General features: G+C 43.9%; 1 protein-coding gene across 1 annotated transcript in view; it reads right to left on the bottom strand.

Moving 5' to 3' along the window:
• Positions 1-19,166, bottom strand: part of SLC16A10 (solute carrier family 16 member 10) — a 133,432-nt gene extending 114,266 nt beyond the window's left edge. The window contains exon 1 of the mRNA XM_055136951.1: positions 18,655-19,166. Coding sequence (XP_054992926.1) covers positions 18,655-18,976 — 322 coding nt within the window. The 5' untranslated portion in view covers positions 18,977-19,166. The remainder of the gene's footprint in view (positions 1-18,654) is intronic.
• Positions 19,167-20,040: the final 874 nt, after the last annotated feature.

Below are 20,040 nucleotides of genomic sequence, written 5' to 3'. Positions count from 1 at the left end.
AAAACATGGAAAGCAACCTAAATGCCCAGCAACAGATGGCTGGATAAAACAGCAACAACTTATATACTCAGTAGAATACTACTCTGCCACTAAAATTGCATGAAAGAATGTCTTTTGGGAAAAAAAATAGAAGAAACTTGAGGTGATTATGCTAAGTAAAATTAGTGGGAAAGTAAAGACAATTACCAAATGGCTTTTCTCATATGTGGAATGTACATAATTTAAGCAAATAAATGAACCAAAACTAAGAAAACTAATTCCTAGACTCCAGTGAAAAGTATGTTGGTAAGTACAGAGAAAGAGAGAAGGCTGGGCAGAATGAGTCCAAGTCTCTTTGGTGATGAGATAGTGTGGGTACTTTGGTGATGGGTGAAGTAAATACCTTATGAAGGAATTAAACTATACCTTTCATAGTCTATAATGTTGGGAACAAATGATAAATCAACAAACAAAAAAACCTAGAAAATTGTAATCTAGGCATTCATTGGAACACTTCTCAGCAATAAAAAAGAATAGACCATTAATACCGACAACAACATGGTTGGAAATGAAAAGCATCATACCGGGGACTGGAGCGATAGCACAGCGGGTAGGGTGTTTGCCTTGCACGCGGCAGACCCGGGTTCGATTCCCAGCATCCCATATGATCCCCCAGAATTGCCAGGAGTAATTCCTGAGTGTAGAGCCAGGAGTAAGCCCTGTGCATCGCTGGGTGTGACCCGAAAAGCAAAAAAAAAAAAAAAAAAAGCATCATACCAAAAGCTAAATACAAGGGGGAAAATGATTCCTTGTACACAAAATTTTAGAAAGAGCAAAACAGACTGAAGGAAATGAGTGACGGTGGAGCCTGGGTGCAAAAGGCTGACTATAGAGCACAAGGTAACATCTTGGGCAGACACCAATGTGCTTGCCACAACTGCATGCTCAGAACTCATCACTTCACAGACTTAAAGCTGGTGGATTTCACTGTATGTAATTTATCCCTCAGGACAGCATTGTGGCTCCTTGCTGAAGCCCTTGCCTTGCAAGTGTGAGGTTTCAATTCCCAGCACCACATGACTCCCTGCTGGGAGTGACCAAAGTGGGAGCAGCCCCTGAGCACCACAAGGTGGAGGGCAAACACGAAAATTATCCCTCAGTAAAATTGTCTTTCAGGGCCCAAAGAGATAGTTTAAAGGGCTAGAGCACTGCATGGTCCCTGAAGACTCCTGTGAGTGATTCCCAGAACACTGCACGGAGAGCAGTCTCTGAGCACTGCCAGGTATAGCTCAAAAGCCAAAAAATTAATTAAGGTGATTCCAGCAACCCAGGTGAGTGAGTCTTCAAAAACGCGCCCTACTTAAGTTTTCTAAATCTGCATTTGTTTTCTAAAAAATCCTAATATATATCTCAGTTCTCAATTAAGCCAATCCCATATAAATCATTGTTTCTCATAATGACAGAACTTTGCAGAATTCTGGTTTAACTTCAGAAATATTATCAAGGCAACAGTTTGTAATGAAAGTAGAAGAATTTATTGTCAAAATGACACTGCTTTGTTCACTATAATGGCACTAAATAAGCAGAATTTCTCTGATTCTACTTGCATAGTTAGCTCATTTACTCTCAAACATCAAGATGTTTTGGAAACTTGAAAAAGCAGATACCGGTCTGCCTGTGAGTCACTCCACTCGTGTAAGGCAAGGACTTCCTTTCTTAAAACTTTCTTAGGACTTGGCCCAAGAGGCAGTGCAACAGGCTGAGCACATGTTTTGTATGTGGGATGCCTGGGTTTGATCCATGGTACCACACAGTACCCTGACACCAAACTGGTAGCCCCAGAGCACTGCCAGATGTGCCCCAGCAAAAAAACACTTTCTATAAATTAAAAAAAAAAAACATCTGAGGACTTAAATGAATATTTTTATTTTCACTCCCATCTTAGTATCTATTATCTTAAATCATGTTGATTTCCTCAAAACATTTACTGCACAAACAAATAAAGTGGCTGTCACCAAAAGATTCATTTCCTCAACAATCAATATTCAAATCAGTTTTATAGCATTGTTAACATACCCCATTCTAGTGACCAAAAATAAATACAAGACTGTTAAATCAGTCTCCACCAAGGTCAAACTTTGAAAGCCTACCTGAACACCCAACTAATGTATAAATGATATTTCTCCTGCGATTCCACATCACTTTACAGAGTCATGGATTGGAATTGTTACAACACAAAGGAGGAAAAGTGTGAGGCACCTTCTCCCATTCACTTATGATTATAGTTAGACAAGCTAATCAATTTTGACAGTTCCACTAACTCACTGACTTGTTTTCCAAAAAAGTAAAAGTATTTCCAGCTAAGTAGAGTAATTATCCAAAGATTAGTGACAAATGATTAATTTATCCTCTTAAGTGACCATAAATAATGGGGATTACTTGCCTCCACATTTTCCCATAACCTATTCCTGGTTGTCACCAGACAATCATAGTCATAAAGATGAACTAGAGGAAGAAGACAACTTAATTGGATTAAGCATCACTTTTCAGCAGATTTTCAAAATTTTTAAAAAATCTACCTTTTTATTTAAGTAGCTCAATACTTATTTCCTAATCAGTTAAAAGAAATAACTATTGCTTCTACAAAACAAATTATAAGAGCATACATGACAAATACCTAATTTATTAAAAACTCTGCTTTGAAGTCAGTACCAAAAACTTCTGTTGCTCCTTCTGGGACTGCGGGTCTTTGCTGTCGGCAGGTTTGTTGGTTATGCTGGCACACAATTTAAGACTATCTTGGCTCCTGTTTCTTATGCCAAGAGAAAAAAAAGCTTTATCTGGAGTTCCCTTCACCTCCTCTCCCCAATAAATGTTAGACACCAAATATGTCAGCTTTGGGCCTAAGGAATGCAGAGGTAAGGTGCTTTCCTTACATACAGCCAACCCTGGTTCCACCCCCAGCACTGTATATAGTCCCCTGAGCACTGCCACATGTGGCCCCCAAATAAAACCCACACATCTGCTCAATGGGAAGCCAATTCTTTGGTTCACAGCATGCACAGCAGCACATAAACCCGGTCAAAATACTGTTTCCATTTGCTTGAACCCAGATATTGCCAATAAAGCCAAATGATATTAAAAGATGAAACGATTACTGGAACCATGGGCTGTCTTGGCTTACCCAAAAAGGCAGATACCTCTTCTTGCGCAACTATCAGTTCCCTTTCATCCACCCCCCTGCTTTGACTGGTTATTTCTCCAGAGTCACTGGACTTCCAGCACCTTCAGCTGGGTTCAGTCACAGGAGAGCAATGTGGGACTGAGCACTGAGCAAATAGGGCACAGCATGTGAGTCTACACACAGGGCCCCAAGCAGGGTGCTGGGCCAACCAGCTCCAAAACAATAGTGTTTGACAAAGCTTCGGTGCTCTATGTATTTAGAAGCACTCTGATAATCTATTCCCTTACTTGGGTCTCACTGTTCTGCTGTGCCGATGGAAACAAAAGCAAAATTCACTTGTGTGTAGCCAAACCGCCAATCATGACTTGGATTTAAAGAGCCTCTATTCTGGGCTGCCAACTACCAGGCGACACTCCTCGCCCACTCCTGTTAAACCTTGGACATCTGGTCTGAGCCAAGAACACCACGGTTGGTTCTTAACAGTCCCATATCCCATGCTCATCCTAGAATGGAGGACTCCGTTTCCTCCGTATTCTAGTAGCTTTCCGAGACAATGTTTCAAAGAATATGTTGAAATGAAAAGAGCTAGCTGTTTTAATTCTGAGTTGGGAATGAAGTGTCTGACTCAGTGACCAAACTCTGTGAGGGCTGATCTACAGGATAACGTCATCCACTTGTTGAACGGGTTTTTAGCTGTCAATACAGCTAAATCAGAAATATGTAAACGAATTGAAATGGCTTTTCTCACACTCTGTTGCTTTAGAACATCTTGAAAATAAGACATACACTGGAGAAACAGTCTGGGGGTAAGGCACTTGCCTTGGATGCAGCCAGCCCTGCTTTAAATCCTAACACCTGAGTCCCCCAAAAAGTGACCCCTGAGCACTACTGGGAGTGGTAGAAAAGTCAAAGAAAAAGAAGAGACATACTGACTGCCTTAATGACTTAGCCACATGATGAATGAAAGAATAAATGCCAACAGTTTCAAAGTTATAGTAAAAGGAAAAATAATTAAGTCTTAGATCTAAGTTTTGGGTTTATTTAAGACAATGAAAGTGAGGGGCTGGAGTGGGTAGGGAGTTTGTCTTGCCTTTAGTCAACCCAGAGTGATCACCCCCATACCAGATGATCCCCTCACCTAGCACCGCCAGGAGTAATCCCTGAGGGCAGAGTCAGAAACAAGTCCTGAGAACCCCCTCCAAAAACAAAGACGATGATAGTGAGAATACAAGGACCCCTTTGGAAAGGTGCAAATCTGAATGAGAGAGCTAAGTGCTGGAAAGATTTTTAAAGAACATTCTGTTACTTTGTTTTTTAATACAATCATTTCCAAAGAAACTAAACTACCTAGGCCCCTGGGCCAGCTTCAGAGCAATTTCTGGATCTCCGTGTCCCTCCGAGAGACTTGGCTTCTGCTCACAGCTTACTCTGAGGCTCCAAGTTTACGTTTCCAGTTATCTGCTCAACATCATCCCCTGATGTGCCGCTGGCACTCAACATTCCAACCCTGACGTGTGCCAGCCTTTCCCTGTCAACTCCTCCACCTCCTCAAGCCCCTGTCCCATCAGTGGCACCACCCAGGACAAACTTCGTAAGTCTCAAATCAAAATGAAAATACGGGGAATCCCAGTTCAAATATTACAAAGCTGCAAGCTCCAGACGTGGGTTCAGTCTGTTTCTGTATCACTGCCCACACCTATCCTTGGCCAGAATGCCCTGTTCTAACTTTTGCACTGGGGTAGAGAGGCGGCTGCACCTTTGGGTGACACTCAGTGGTATTCAGGGACTGTTTCTGGCTCTGTACTCAGGAGTGAACCATGGTGGCACTTGGGACACCAGATGCTGTACCAGGGACCAAACCCAGGTCAGAGGGATGCAAGACAATTGCCTTATGCCCTGTACAATCTACAGCCCTCAGTCTAACCTGTGAACTATCTCACATTTACCTTTTCTTCACCATTTCTATGGCTATGCCTCAAATCTCACTCTGGTCTCAGTCAAGGGTTTTGTAATTGGTCTTCCTCCTATTTTCTTTCCTCTGTGATTCAGTCATTCCTTTTCTTGTTTTTTGGCCATACCTGGCAGGGCTGGATGGGTGTCATTCCCAGCGTCCCAGCAGGTTTAGGGGACCATGCGGTACAAGGGATCGAATAGGGATTCTAGCAGTCAGAACATACGCTCCAGTCCTCAGTCCCTGACCATACCTTCTTTTCTTAGATGTTTTTGTTGTTATTGTTAGTTGGTTGGTTGTTGGGGGGGGGGGGGGTTGGAGACTATGCCATCCTGTGGTGCTCAGGGCTTACTCGTGGCTCTATACCTCCAGGATCACACCTGGTGGAGCTTAGGAAACATATGCAGTGTCAGGGATCGAACCCAGATCAGCTCGCAAGGCAAAGAGCCTCACCCACTTATAGTATTTCTCTAGTCCCACACTTTTAAAAAGTATTACTTCAGACATCCTCAAAAATCTCTCCTCTGTCTATTAAATTATATCTAAACTTCCTGGGCCAGGGAGAGAGTACAGGGAGGAAAGTGCTTGTCTTGCATTCTGCTGACTCTAGTTTGAATATGATCAACACATGGTCCTGAAGCACAGCTAGGGGTCACTCCAGAGCACAGAACCAGGAACAGCCCCTAGCCTCAAAACCAAAGTAAATAAATAATATTCCAACTTCTTTCTTGCTTTTAGGGTCACACCCACTGATGCTCAGAGAACCATATGGGATGCGGGGGAATTAAACTCCGGTAAGCCACGTGCAAGGCAAACGCCCTTCCCACTGGACTATTCCTCTGACCCAATATATAAACTTCTTAACTCAATATCCAGACCCTCTTTGCACATGCTTTCCAATCTTATCTTCTGTCACTTGGTCTCCATCAAAAACAATTTTTTTGTTCATTCAAGAACACCAGTATAGGGCCAGGGATATTGGTCAGTAACAGAGAATTTGTCTTGTTCAATCCAAATTCGATCCCCTGAACAGCCAAGAGGAAAAACACAGAAGTTGAGTCAGTCTCCTGAAGCAGGAGACTAAAGTTCAATCCAGTTCTGCTACTCATTAGTTTAAGCTGTCCATGTAAAACATGAGGATTATATGGGGTCCTCAATACCCCCAGGTGTGGCCCTAAAACAAAAAATTACATTTTTTTTAAAATTACATTTAAAAAAAATTCTTTTACCGTTCCTTAGGCTCCTTATCCATTTCAACGTACTTTATAAAGACATTTTTTTCTAAGCAGAAAAAGACATAACAACTTCAATCTTCTACCCTTAGAATATGGTCTGTTCTTAGGGAGGTTTATTACTATAGTCATTAAGGATAGCAATGCTAATGGTGAGTCATTTAATATTAATATTTTGATATTATAAAAATAACATTTTGATGTATAAAAATAGAACTACAGCAAGTAAGAAATTTAAAAATCTGGCACTCAGGAATAACTATAAAGTTGGAAGTACAGTTGCCAAAGTGCTCAGGTGTCAAATAGGGCAAAAAAGGGGCAACTTTCTCCTCTGACTTACACCAAAACACCAATTAACTTCGTGGAATTTCACTATTTAAATAACCACTCACACATGTGACTCCTTTGAGATTTTGACATCTGAAATCCTGACATAAAGTCAAAACAAATAAAAAAAAATAATTAAACAAGATGAAAAGGTTTCAGGGCAGGAGAGATAATACAGCAGATAAGGTGCTTGTTTTGCACGTGCCCAGCCCAGGTTGATTCCTGGCACCCCATATGGTCCGCCAAGCCCACCAGGAGTGATCCCTGAGCACAGAACCAGCAGTAATCCCTGGGTGAGGATAGCCAGGTATGGCCGCCACCCAACCCCCCCCCCCACACACACACCAAAAGAATATGAAAAGGTCTCTACAATTAAAACAAAGAAAAGAAAGCCATCAGTCTAGTCAACTCACATGGGCATTGAGCTCTCGCCACTATAAATTTCTCTATTTAATAAGGAATGGTTCACAGCAAGAAATAGTATTTTTGATTTTTGCTTGTTTGGCTTTTGTTTTTAATAATGACCCATTTGTTTATCTGTTTATTTATTAGTTTTTGTGGTGCCAGGTTGGAACCCATAGTTTGCCATACGCAAGGCCTGTGCTCTATAGCTGAGCTGCATCCCCAGTCCCAACTCATCTGGGGGGGGGGGGGTTACGGGGAGGGGGAGAAGCCATTTGGGCCAAACTTGGCAGTGCTCAGGAGGTACTCAGGATTACTCCTGGTGATGCTCAGGGGACCAAATGTGGTGTCAGGGATCAAATCAGATTGAACCAGGATCCTGAAACCTTTTCATCTCACTTAATTATCTTTTTTATTAGTTTTGACTTCATGTTAGGATTTCAAATGTCAAAATCTCAAAGGATTCACATGTGCCTTCCCCATTGTACTATCTCTCGGGCCCCTGTTTTATTACTGTAATAGTAAAATGTGTCTTATGATTCATTTTTGGGGGGATTTAGGCTAAGTTTGTCATAAGAATTATGAATTTCTGAACTCCTGTGGAACAATGTTAATGCAATTTATTTTCAGCTAAAAGTATCAACAGTGAACCTGCAGACTAATGAACCCTTTCTGACTTTTACCCACTAATTTAACCACTGACTTTCTGCAGGGATTGAATTGATAATTTTTATACATATATCTTGAATTAAATTAAAACCACATAAGTAATTCTCTAGTTAGGTGATGTGAGAAGTTCCCACTCACTAGGGTCAGAAGTTCCAGAGAGGCACATTTGCTTTCAAAAAGCATGTTCTACAGTATAATTTGTATTTAAAGCAACTAAGAGAATCCTAATTATTTTCACAAGACAACTAAAAGTTAAGCGATAAAAATCTTAGCAAATCAACAAAGAAAGCATGGCTTTATCTAATATTAGGGATTCTCACTAAAAAAGACAAACCTGTTCTTAAAGGTGTGTGCTGAAATTTTCAACCACTGAGACTTTCTGCTCATCAAAAGGGGTTAGAAGCAACCCCTTTTGATGCATTGATGCATGCACATTGTTTCAAACCTGTGTTTCATGTGTAGCTCCATAATTTAAAAACTCAATGAAATGAAATTCCAGTTAGGGAATATGGGGAGTCGTTTCTTTAGCGCTTAAGTTCTAGTTCCTAGCCTAAAGGTGGAGAATCACTTTCGCTGTGAATGAAAACACCAGAGCAAAGGTGGGGTAGCGAGGTAATCTGGAGGGGCTGCTTCCCTCTCTCCATCAGTCAGCATGAGGGGTGCTGGCTGGGGTGGGGGAGTCTGCACAGTCCCCCTCCACTGAGTGCTGGAGCTGCTCCTTCTCATTCAGTGCCAACAGTACCACCCACGGTGCCTGCCTGGGTGGCACGAGGCTAGGCAGGTGCTCAGGGCGCTGGTGAGTGATGGCAGAGTGGAGGATGCGGTTGTTTGTTTATGTTAAGGTTTGTCTGTTTAATTAAAGTATGAGATCAGATCAGTGATGACTCGGAGAATCCTGTTTCAAAAACAACTTCACAGAATTTCTGGTTAACTTAGACAGGAGACACTTAAGGGTCTGGAGAAGCTATAAGACAAAAGTCAGTTCTGCATTTCAGGACAACTTTCACATAAGTACAGATAACTACCCAGGCTTTTTTTTTCCAATGCTCTTAAATTCAACTTAATGCATATGAACACTGATATCACACAGCCCAATCTTAAACAGCTTTCTTATCTAAAAATGAAAATAATGATCTTCTACAAAGCTACTCTAAAAATTGAAATGAAGGGACTGAAAAAGAGTATAGGAGACAAGGGATTGCCTTGTGTGAAGCTGACCCAGACTCAATCCTAGGTACCACACAGGTTCCCAAAGTACTGCCAAGGGTTACTCCTGAGTACAGAGCCAGGAATAGCCCCCGGTCACTGCTGAGTATGATCCCTAAACCAAAAAATAAATAAACAAATAAATAAATAAATAAACGGATGAATGAATAAATAAATAAAATTAAGGGGCAAGATACTGGGAAGGGGCGGGGTGGAGCTATACTGGGATTCTTGGTGGTGGAATATGAGCACTGGTGAAGGGATGGGTATTCGAGCATTGTATAACTGAGATTTAAACCTGAAAACTTTGTAACTTTGTAACTTTCCACAATAAAAAATTTAAAAAAAAAAAAGAAAAAAAAGAAAAGCAATAGAACAACAACAACAAAAAGGGGGCAAGATACATAATATAGGAGATAAGTCACTTGCTTGCATATGGCTGACCCCAGTTCAGTACCTGGCCCGTGGGGTTCCTCAAGTACTTCCAGGAACGACCACTGAGCACAGAGCCAGAAGTAAGTCCTGAGCACCACTGGGTGTGGCCCAATCGGTCCTCCAACCCTCATGCAAGAAAACCCCAAATTTGAATTAAGTCACATACAGGAAAGCCTTTTCCAAAGGTAAAACACTATATAAATTATCACTTAAATACAAATCACCTTTTGGGGAAGGAGGTTGGACCATACTCAGGGGTACTCAAAGGCTACTGGTGCCCAAGAGTGACTCCTAGTGTAACGCTGTGGATTCAAACCAAGGTCACAGGGAATATAACACACACACACACACACACACACACACACACACACAGACACACGCGCGCACGCGCACAGAGATTAAAAAAAAATAGGACAATTTATAAAAGCTAAGATATTCAGCTTGGTTGCAGTATAAAGAGCAAGAAGGGAAGAACATGAGGACTGAAGACAGAGTACAGCAGGAAGGGCACTTGCCTTGCAGGCGGCCGACATGGGTTTGATGCCTGGCACCCCATATCTTCCCCAAGCCCCGCCAGGAGTGATTCCTGAGTACAGTTAGGAGTAACCCCTGAACATCTCTGGGTGTGCTCTCCCCTAAAAAAAGGAGGTGGGGAGAATAGGAGAAGCAAGGCTAGAGCATCAGGCAAAGGTTAAAGCTGACGGGATGTTAGTGTAAGGGGTTTGATGTTTTCCTATAAAAGATGTATATCACTGATGGCTTTTAAAGAGAAAAATTATAGGACTTAATGTTTTAGAAAAATTACTCAAGAGTTTAACTGAGAACAGGTAGACCAAACCAATTAAGGGATTATGATCATATTTGAGGTCAAAAGTAATAAAAGCATATACAACATTAAAGGAAAAGAAGGGATTGATTTATGAGGCATCATTAATAGGGAAAGCACAAAAGAACCATGACTTAACAAATTAGGAAGGGCAGAAATAAGAAAGTGAAATAAATTCCAGGTTTCTTTCCTCTTTTCTTTTTAATTAATTTATTTTTTTATTGAATCACCATTTGGAAAGTTACAAAGCTTTCAGGTTTAAGTTTCAGTCGTATAATGCTCGAACACCCATCCCTTCACCAGTGCACATATTCCACCACCATCTTTTCTCTTTTCTTTCCTTTTTTTTGGAGAAGGGAGCACATACACACTACAGTGCTCAGGGCTCATTCCTGGCTCTGGACTCAGGGACCATACCTTGTGATACTCAGGTTACCGTATATGTGGCCCTGAGGAACAAACCTGTGTCAACCATGGCAAAGCAGGTATTTTAACCCCTGTACTAGATGTCTGGTTCCAGAGACTCATATTTAAAACTTAAGCCACCAGGGGTATCAGCATTGAGAGAGTTCAAAGGAAGATCATGTCTATTTCCCAATGGACTATTGTTTTTCTGTGGCTATTCAAGACTATATGGGGTGCCTAAAGAATGTATTTACTTAAGATAAGCATGATACACCTGTGGATATCTATTATTTCTGCACACATTCAAATGGCTGTGCCCAGAAATAATAAATAAGGGTTGTGGGCATTCCATATGGTTCCCCAAGCACTGCCAGATACGGCTCCAAAACTAAAATTAAATAGAGAAAACTGGTTTTTCAAATAATCATCTGATCATATTGGTTTGAGCCACAAATGACATGCCCAGAGAAGGCAACAAGAATGCATCGACTGCACAGCCAGAGGCCAAGCTTCATGGAACTATGACATGGGTGCAACCAGGACTGATATAAAAACATACAAACACATCAAGATCACAGAGTACAATTTATTCTGTACCTCAAAACCTCTCCTAAAATAATTGTTATGATCGGAGGAGGGGCTGTCTTGGTTCTTTATAACAGTTAATTTCATTGATATAAAGCTCATAAGAAAACACCACAGGAATATTCACATTACATTTAAATCAGATTCACTATCAACTAGTCACAAAACTCAGTCTTGTTCTTAATTTAAAAACATTCTAGAAATAGAATATATAATGCTCGAGCACAGCGGGTAGGGCGTTTGCCTTGCATGTGGCCAACCCAGGTTTGGTTCCCAGCATCCCATATGGTCCCCTGAGCACAGCCAGGGGTAATTCCTGAGTGCAGAGCCAGGAGTGACCCCTGAGCATCGCTGGGTGTGACCCAAAAAGCAAAAACAAAACAAAACAAAACAAAAAAAGAATATAAAATGCTCATACCACATTTACATCTTTACTATTCCAATATCCCAGTACCATTTTTGTGGCTTGCTGACTTATTTTAGGAGGCAGTTTAGGTGAATTTTTGTGAAACATAAGCTTGCATGTTTGAAAATGAAGGAAAAATGAAGAAAAATACAACATAGTATCTGCCATAAGTGAGGTGAGGTCTCTTAGCTTTTCATTTTCTCTTCCCATGCAAGAGAAAAACTCTGGTTTTTTTCTTATAGGGAAAGATGTATAGAACCATTAATTTAAAAAATCATTTAGTCACTATAATCAGCAAATAAAGCACCACTACTAAAAATACCCTAAGATAGGGGCTGGAGCAATAGCCCAGCGGATAGAGCATTTGCCTTGCATGAGGCCGACCCAGGTTCAATTCCCAGCATCCCATATGGTCCCCCGAGCACAGCCAGGAGTAATTCCTGAGTACATGAGCCAAGAATAACCCCTGTGCATCACTAGGTGTGACCCAAAAAGAAAAACAAAAATTTCCTAAGATACAGAAATGCCAGCTGGAGAGACCCTGAGTACAGAGCCAGTAGTAAGTCCTGAGCCTGCCTGAGATATATACATATTCAATTTAAAATTAAAATTTTAAAAAGAATAATTATTGGGCCAGGGGTTTGGCTTAATGGTAGTACACTTGCCTTCCATGTTTGAGGCCTGGGCACTATTCCTGGTACTGGTAAAAATAATAATAATAATAATAATTGTGGTATATAATTGTAGAATATATATATCAGTCCAACTGCAAATGTTAAGACAAAAATGAAGCTTAAGGAAACTTCTCTAAGTTGAAATTTCAGAGATGCTAGTATGACTAGATATATACTATAAAGTATTGCAGACATAGTCATTCCTAAATTCAACTGAAATTCCTACTTTTTGATTATAACTAAGTCCAATCTACCTCCATCCAAGAAAGACAGAATTACATTAAATATTGTACCAAAAGAGACTTCCTTTTTCCTTTGGGATCATTGTCATAGCCCACTTTTCTTGAACACTATTAAAAATTTATCAAAGAGGAGTAAAATACATAGTGTTTCCCAACATATTTAATGCAGATGTTCAATTTATTCAGTGCCAGAGAGTACAGTGGGTAGGCCCACCTGGGTTCAATCCCCAGCAGCTCATATGGTCCTGTGAGCCCACTAGGAGTGATGCCTGAGCCATAGCCAGAAGTAGTTCTGAGCAGTACTGGGTGTGCCGCAAAAACAAAAAACCAAAACAAGAATATCTTTAGGGAAATAGTGGGAGAGAAACCCCTAACCAAAAAGTCATAATTTCTTCAAAAGGACATCAATACTATACTACTGATTCCAAAAACATACATAATTTAAATAGATCATTTACTTATTTTACTTTTTTTTTTTTTTTGCTTTTTGGGTCACACCCGGCAATGCTCAGGGGTTACTCCAGCCCCCATTTACTTATTTTAAATAGGTTTTTCAAATAGGGGTACTCAACAGTGTTGAGGAAACCATGTGATGCCAGGGATCAAATTCAGGGTCATACACATGCTCAACATGTGTTGTACCACTTGAACTATTTCTCTGGCTCTTCAACAAAAATAGCTTTAAAGCTAATATACCACTTAAATATCTTTCTTGGGTGTTTGCTCTGCAAATGGCTGACTAAGTTGCAGTTTCTGGCATCCTATATGGTCCCTTGATCACTGAGTGTAGAGCCAGGAATAACCTCTGAGCACTGTCATATGTGGCCCCCCCAAAAAAAACAAATAAAAATCTCTCTTTCGCCAATAACACAAGTAAGCAAGCAGGAAAATACCCTAAAAACCCTAAGTGAGCATGGTACTCATCAACATACAAGGGGGTTGTTGTACAGTGGGCAGGACACTTGCCTTGCACACAGCTGACCTGGGTTTGGTCCTAGGCATTCCATGTGGTCCCCTAAGTACCACCAAGAGTAATCCCTGAGCACAGAGCCAGGAGTAACCCTGAGCACCACCCGATATGGCCCAAGATCCAAAAAATTACACATACACACACACACCAAAGAAATTAAAAAAAAAACACAAGTCTTTATCAGCTCCATGAAGGAACATTACATGGTACTCGGGGGACCATACGGGTATCAAATACAAATCAGCCGTGTGCAAGGCAAGCACCTAACCTGCTGGACTATTGCTTCAGCCACCAGAGTTGATATTTCTAAGGAAAACAATGTTCTACTTATAGTATCTGTTTCAGTGTTCCCAAAAGACCCCCTCCATCCAGGTAATAAGCATGTGTGATCTAAGCACACATAGATCCACTTAGCTAGGGGCAGGGATGAGGCTCAAGTGGTTCAATACACATCCTGTATGTGTGAGCCCCTAGGTTTGATCCCTGGAATCATGTGGGACTGCTGGCCTCTTGAAAATGGAAGGAAGGAAAGGAAGGAAAGGAAAGGAAGTAAGGGACGGTGGGAGGGAGGGAGGGAGGGAGGGAGGGAGGGAGGAAGGAAGGAAGGAAGGAAGGAAGGAAGGAAGGAAGGAAGGAAGGAAGGAAGGAAGGAAGGAAGGAAGGAAGGAAGGAAGGAAGGAAGGAAGGAAGGAAGGAAGGAAGGAAGGAAGGAAGATATACAGGCAGGCTGGTAGGCTGGCAGGCTGGCAGGCTGGCTGATTGGGTAAGCTACAGACCCCAAGGAAGAAATCAAAGTCTAAGAAATTCTGCCTGGAAACATGGTCCCTATGGACTGATCTAAAGGATTATTCTTCAAAGAAAACCTCAGGCCTTGCCTAAAAGTCAGGAGATTATCTTGTTTCTCCCTGGATTTTTCTCAACACTTCAAAAATTCAATCAGACAGTAATAACTGGCAGCTATTTATTCACAGAGATCAAGAAACAGGGACCCTAATCTTTCTAACTTTCTCTCTTCCAAATTCCTGGTACAGCAATCATTTGCTAATGCTTGAATATGTTACTAATACACATAATTAGCAGACAGCACAATAAATTTTCATTTAAAATGTATTGTGCTGTCTTTTTCATTTAAAACCCAGATTTTGAAGTCAGAGACAGCTGAGGTTGAATCCTGGCTCCACTGTTTACCTAATCTGTGGAGCCTGGGTTTCTGCTAATAAAAAGAAAGATATTGGATGAAGACTCTGTCATGGAGTTCCAGTAAGGTTTCCGTAGGAAGCTTCTATGTACTTATTAGTACTGGGCCTGGCATACAAAAAGTACTTTAGAAATGTGAGCCATCATTTGGATAGTTCCCAATCCACCACTGCCTCCGTGATTCCTTGGGCTAATCACTATGAAAAAGCAATGAAAACAGGGGGACAATTAACTGCCTCTTAATGTCAGGATTATCAACCATGAATAAGGTAATAAGAAATGGACCAAAACTCATAAAAATAGAAGACTTAAACAACTCTTGTTCATATTTGTATTGTACTTGAAGCCCTTACATGTTTGATCACAGATGACTCAGCATTAGAAAATGAAAAGCTTGAACTTTCAACCTTCAAAGCAGGTATTTTCTAATACCTCAATGCCTGTTGTAGATGATGATCTTTATGAAGTGTGTGCGTGTGTGTGTGTGTGTGTGTGTGTGTGTGTGTGTGTGCGTGGAGAGAGAAACATATATCAACAATAATAGTAACTGATCTAAAGACTATCATGTCACATTTTCACAGCTGAAGTTATAACTGTTTTATTCCTCAGCCCTCACAGTCTATCTGTTGTAGGTGTATGAACGAAGCATCCAAGTGCATCCTGTTTTCCGCGTGCATAGACCTCGTCAAGAAATGAGTAAGGGTGCCCGGGCTGGCCTTCACTCTCCATTTACATAAGCTTCCATGCAAGGGCATAACCATATGTGTATTCACACAGCCAGCACAGAGACTGTAAGCATTACACTGCCATTCCTATCCATGGCACACATATATGAACATGACTGAAAGTTGTCGAGGATTTAACTTAGTGAAGAAAGATCGTCATCAAAACTGAAAATTCAGAGTTTCCAAAAGGTCCTGAGAACAGTTCCTGTCCCCTCCCTCACCTTCCCACACTGGGACACTGTGACTAGGAACTTTGAGAATTATGAGTGGTCATTTGGGCTTCAAATTCACCCCTGGCAAAGCTAAGAAAAAAGGAAGGAAACCAGAGAACAGACACCTTAGTCTGAAAAACAGTGGCAAGTAAAAGACCCTATTTTGAAAACACACAGACAAAAAAAAATCTATGCCCAGGCAATCCAATCAGATGATAAATGCTAATAGAAATATTCTTTTTTTTTTTTTTTTGCTTTTTGGGTCACACCTGGCAATGCACAGGGTTACTCCTGGCTCTGCATGCAGGAATTATCCCTGGCACTGCTCAGGGGAACATATGGGATGCTGGGAATCAAACCTGGGTCAGCCTCGTGCAAGGCAAACACCCTACCCACTATGCTATTGCTCCAGCCCCAAGTAGAAATATTCTTAAAATGTTGGCAGCCCATGAAACAAAAGTGCTTGCCTTCCACATGGCTGACCCATGTACGCTCCCTGGCATCCCATATGGTACCCTAAGCCAGGCACTTCCTGAGTACAGAGCCAGGAGTAATCTTGAGCATCCCCAAGTGTGATGACCCAAAAACCAAAGATGGATAAAGAAAAAAAAAATGCTGATTGCCCATCCTGCCATCCTGCTTTCTTGCACTTTTTTCTCCAAGATTTCCAATACTCCCATATAAAAGACACAAAATTACTTTTGTTACCATTGCATGTACATCTACATTACTAAACTTTACAATGACTGCTTCCTGAAAAGCTAAGTGCATTTTTAACACTTTTGTATCTAGTCCTTGACCTGTATAGACTGCAAGGATGCAGTTTATAGGATAGTACCTTATTCATATGTCTAAGCAGACAACTGTAGCACTGTATGTAGCACTGTCGTCCTGTTGTTCATCAATTTGCTCGAGCGGGCACCAGTAACGTCTCCACTGTGAGACTTGCTGTTACTGTTTTTGGCATATTGAATACGCCACGGGTAGCTTGCCAGGCTCTGCCGTGCAGGCGGGATACTCTCAGTAGCTTGCCAGGCTCTCTGAGAGGGACAGAGGAACCGAATCCCGGTCGGCCGAATGCAAGCAAATGCCCTACCCACTGTGCTCCAGTCAACACAAGAATATTCAATTCAGCATTGTATGTAGTAAGTTTGAAAGTGACCTAAATGGCTATGAAAAGGAGACTACACAAATAAAATACATTTATAGACTGGAAAACCACCAGCTAAATTGTAAACAATTTAATCTGCTGATGGACTCTACAGCAGGCAGAGCACTTGCCTTGCACGTGAGCAACCAGGGTTCATTCCTTAGCATCCCATATGGTTCCCCGAGCTCCAGGAGTGATTCCTGAGCATAGAGCCAAGTGTCAGCCCTGAGCACAGCCTACTAGCACAAATCGAGGCATTATGTGGCTAAATAACACAGTTAAAGAAAAGCAAGTTGCAGAATGATACCTACAGTAAAATACTGTTTATATAAGGTTCTACACTGCCTTAGAATTTATAAATTAGGCCTTGCATACACACTATAAAGGAATATAAAATATTAATAGAAATAAAATAATATTAATAGAAAAGGTTAAAAAAAGACGAGTAGGGCTGGGTAAGGTAGTACAGTGCAAGACAGTACAGTGGGTAAGGCACTCGCCTTGCATGTGACCAACCGGGTTTGATACCCGGCATCCCATATGGTCCCCTGAGCACCACCAGGAGTGATTCCTGAGTGCAGAGCCAAAAGTGACCTCCGAGCATCATTGGGTGTGACTCCCAAACAAGCAAACAAACCAACAAAAAGACCGTGAATCACATAACGTTCCCTAAATGGAAGGGGGGGAATGATTCGGTACTAATGGAAAGCACTCTGCTCTCTAAATCAGAACTGTCTTCTGGTGGGGGTGCAGCGGCTGGAGAGATTCACCTCCGTGGCTGAGGCCTGGGTTCCACCCCCACAAGGAGAGGGAGAGGGGATGGAAGCTATGTCCATTCCACTCCAAGTAGCCACGCTACTTGGACCAGCTTCAATTCTGTTACTTCCCTGGACTGACAAAGCCTGCCTTGCAGACTGAAGCCAAATAATGCGCGTAGAAGAGTTGTGCAGGTCTGGGACTTGGGTTTTCCGCTTAATCAGTTCAGAGATCACGTAACAGCGCTCTACAGGGGAGAGAACACTGAATCTGCACCTTTGCCCATCCCACTTAGTAGATGGTTAAAGACGAGAAGAACACAACCGGAAAGGGCAGCCCCCTCCCCTTCCTCTTGCCAGTCTCCGAGCAGGCTGCCTCCCGTGCTTTCTATATTTAGCACTACATGCCCACCACTCCTCCAAAAAAAAAAAAAAAAAGGCACGAAACTGTAACTTTGGCAGGACTCTTCAGAACTCTCTGTGACCTTGAAATAAGTCTCTTTTCCTCTCGTCAGCGTCAACCCCGCCTCTACCTCAACACACACACACACACACACACACACACACACACACACACACACACAATCTGCAGTCCCAAAGGCAACCAAACAACAAAATAAAAAAGCAAGTAAATAACCCCAACGGTGACGATCGCGAAAGAGATGGTATAAGTAAACAGAGATGGTATAAGCCACCCGTGCGCGGTGGTTCCCTTTGGCAGGTTCTGTTTGTTTTTTCAAAAGAGCAAGAAGAAAGTCGGAGGCGCAGCAGACTCTTCCCCCCGCACGGCTCGCGCCGCCGAGAGGAAAGGAGGGAGGTCTCGGGGCAAAGAAGTTGGGCGAGAAGGTTTCCAAATATTGTCCCTACATCTGGAGTCAATACAAAGCCCGGCACGCACCGAAGGGGCCCCGGGGAGCCGCGGGCGGCGCGTGCAACAACTGGACGGACGCACCTCCCCTGGCCCGGGGCACACGGGGACCCCCCTCGCCCCCACCCCAGCCCCTCCGGGCCAAGACCCCGACGCTCACCTTGTGTGTGTGTGTGTGTGTGTGCGCGCGCACACACACACACACACACACACACACACACACACATACACACACACACACACCTGCGCCTCACCTGTCTTGAAGACCATCTTGTCATCGTCCTTGGACCCGAAGGTCTTCAGCATGGACACGAACAGGACCCCGCAGGCGTTCTGGATGCCGAACACCGACCCGTTGCACCACATGGCCGCCAGCATCACTACCCAGCCCCAGCCGCCTTCGGGGGGCTCAGGGGCTTCGGCGCCCGCCGGTCCGCTCACTTCCACCTCCACCTTCTCGGTGGCCGCCTCGGGCCCCTCAGAGGGTCCCGGGCCCGACAGCGGGGCGGCGGCGGCGGCGGCGGGCGCGGGGCTGGGCGGCTGCGCCTCGGCGGGCTCCTCCTGCGAGGGCACCATGGCCCCGAGGCGGCGCCCCCCACCCGAGGGCGCCTGGCGAGTCCCCGGCGGGCACGCACAGGGAGCTGCGGAGCGCCCGGGCGGCGGGCTCGGGGAGGCCGAGGGCAGCGCAGGGGGAGCCCCCGCTGGGCGCGAAGGCAACCGGCGGGAGCGCGGCAGCACGCGGCGGCACGCGAGCGCCTCCGGGCTCAGGACTCGGGCCTCCCCGTCCCCCCCCCCCAAACCCCGCACCCCGCACGGAGCGGGTGGCCCCGCGGCCCGTTCTTAAAGGCGCCCCCCGCCCCGCCGGCCGGGGGTGGAGCCAGCAGAGGGACGTGCCCGAGCCTCCCGGTGATTGGGCGCGGGGGGTGGCGAAGGCGGGGCGCTCTGCCCGCGTTGCCCCTACCGCCACCTGTAAAGACGCGCCTGCAGCGGGAACTGCGCCGTCTCCCCCGCCCCCCCACCCCGCCGCCCCACTCCCCGCCCCTTGGGGGGGGTCACAGGGGTGTAGGTCACTCCTCGTCCGAGTGTTCGTGGAAGGGGCGCTTCTCCGAGGTGTCGTGCTGGCGCGGCGAAATCGGACTGAGGGCGGCAGTCCGGGATCTTCTGGAGCCTCGGCTCTTTAGCACACGCCATCGCCACCAAAGGTCCCTTTTGTTTGGGGCTTGTGAGTTGGCACTCACCTCTTATTCCTAGCTGTAATCTAGGTTATGCCACCTGCTTGCTGGAAATAGAAGTCGGAAAGAGCAGGGATCCCGTTTCATTCCTTAACTCCTTCTGCATACACACTCCATAACCTATGGCCACGGGGCGCATTGAAGATGCTCAATTGGGGGAGACACACTGTAACAGCAAAGTCTTCCAATAACTTTTTCTTTTTAATTGGACTTGGAGCCAAATCAGGCTATGCTCAGAGATGAACCCGGGCGGCAGTATGGGGGCGGGGGGGGGAGGGGAGGGACGGGGGACAGGAGCCAACTGGAGCCCTGGTCCTCCGCTGCGTGCAAGGCAAGCGCCCTAGAAACTCTTTTCTCTTTCCTAACCCAAAGTGTCAGGCATAATTCCATGACATCAGACTCTTGCCG

This window comes from Sorex araneus, chromosome 4 (genome assembly GCF_027595985.1).
Source record: "Sorex araneus isolate mSorAra2 chromosome 4, mSorAra2.pri, whole genome shotgun sequence".
NCBI lineage: Eukaryota > Metazoa > Chordata > Mammalia > Eulipotyphla > Soricidae > Sorex > Sorex araneus.
The sequence above is the reverse complement of the archived record's forward strand: the minus strand, read 5'-3'. Positions and strand labels throughout refer to the sequence as shown.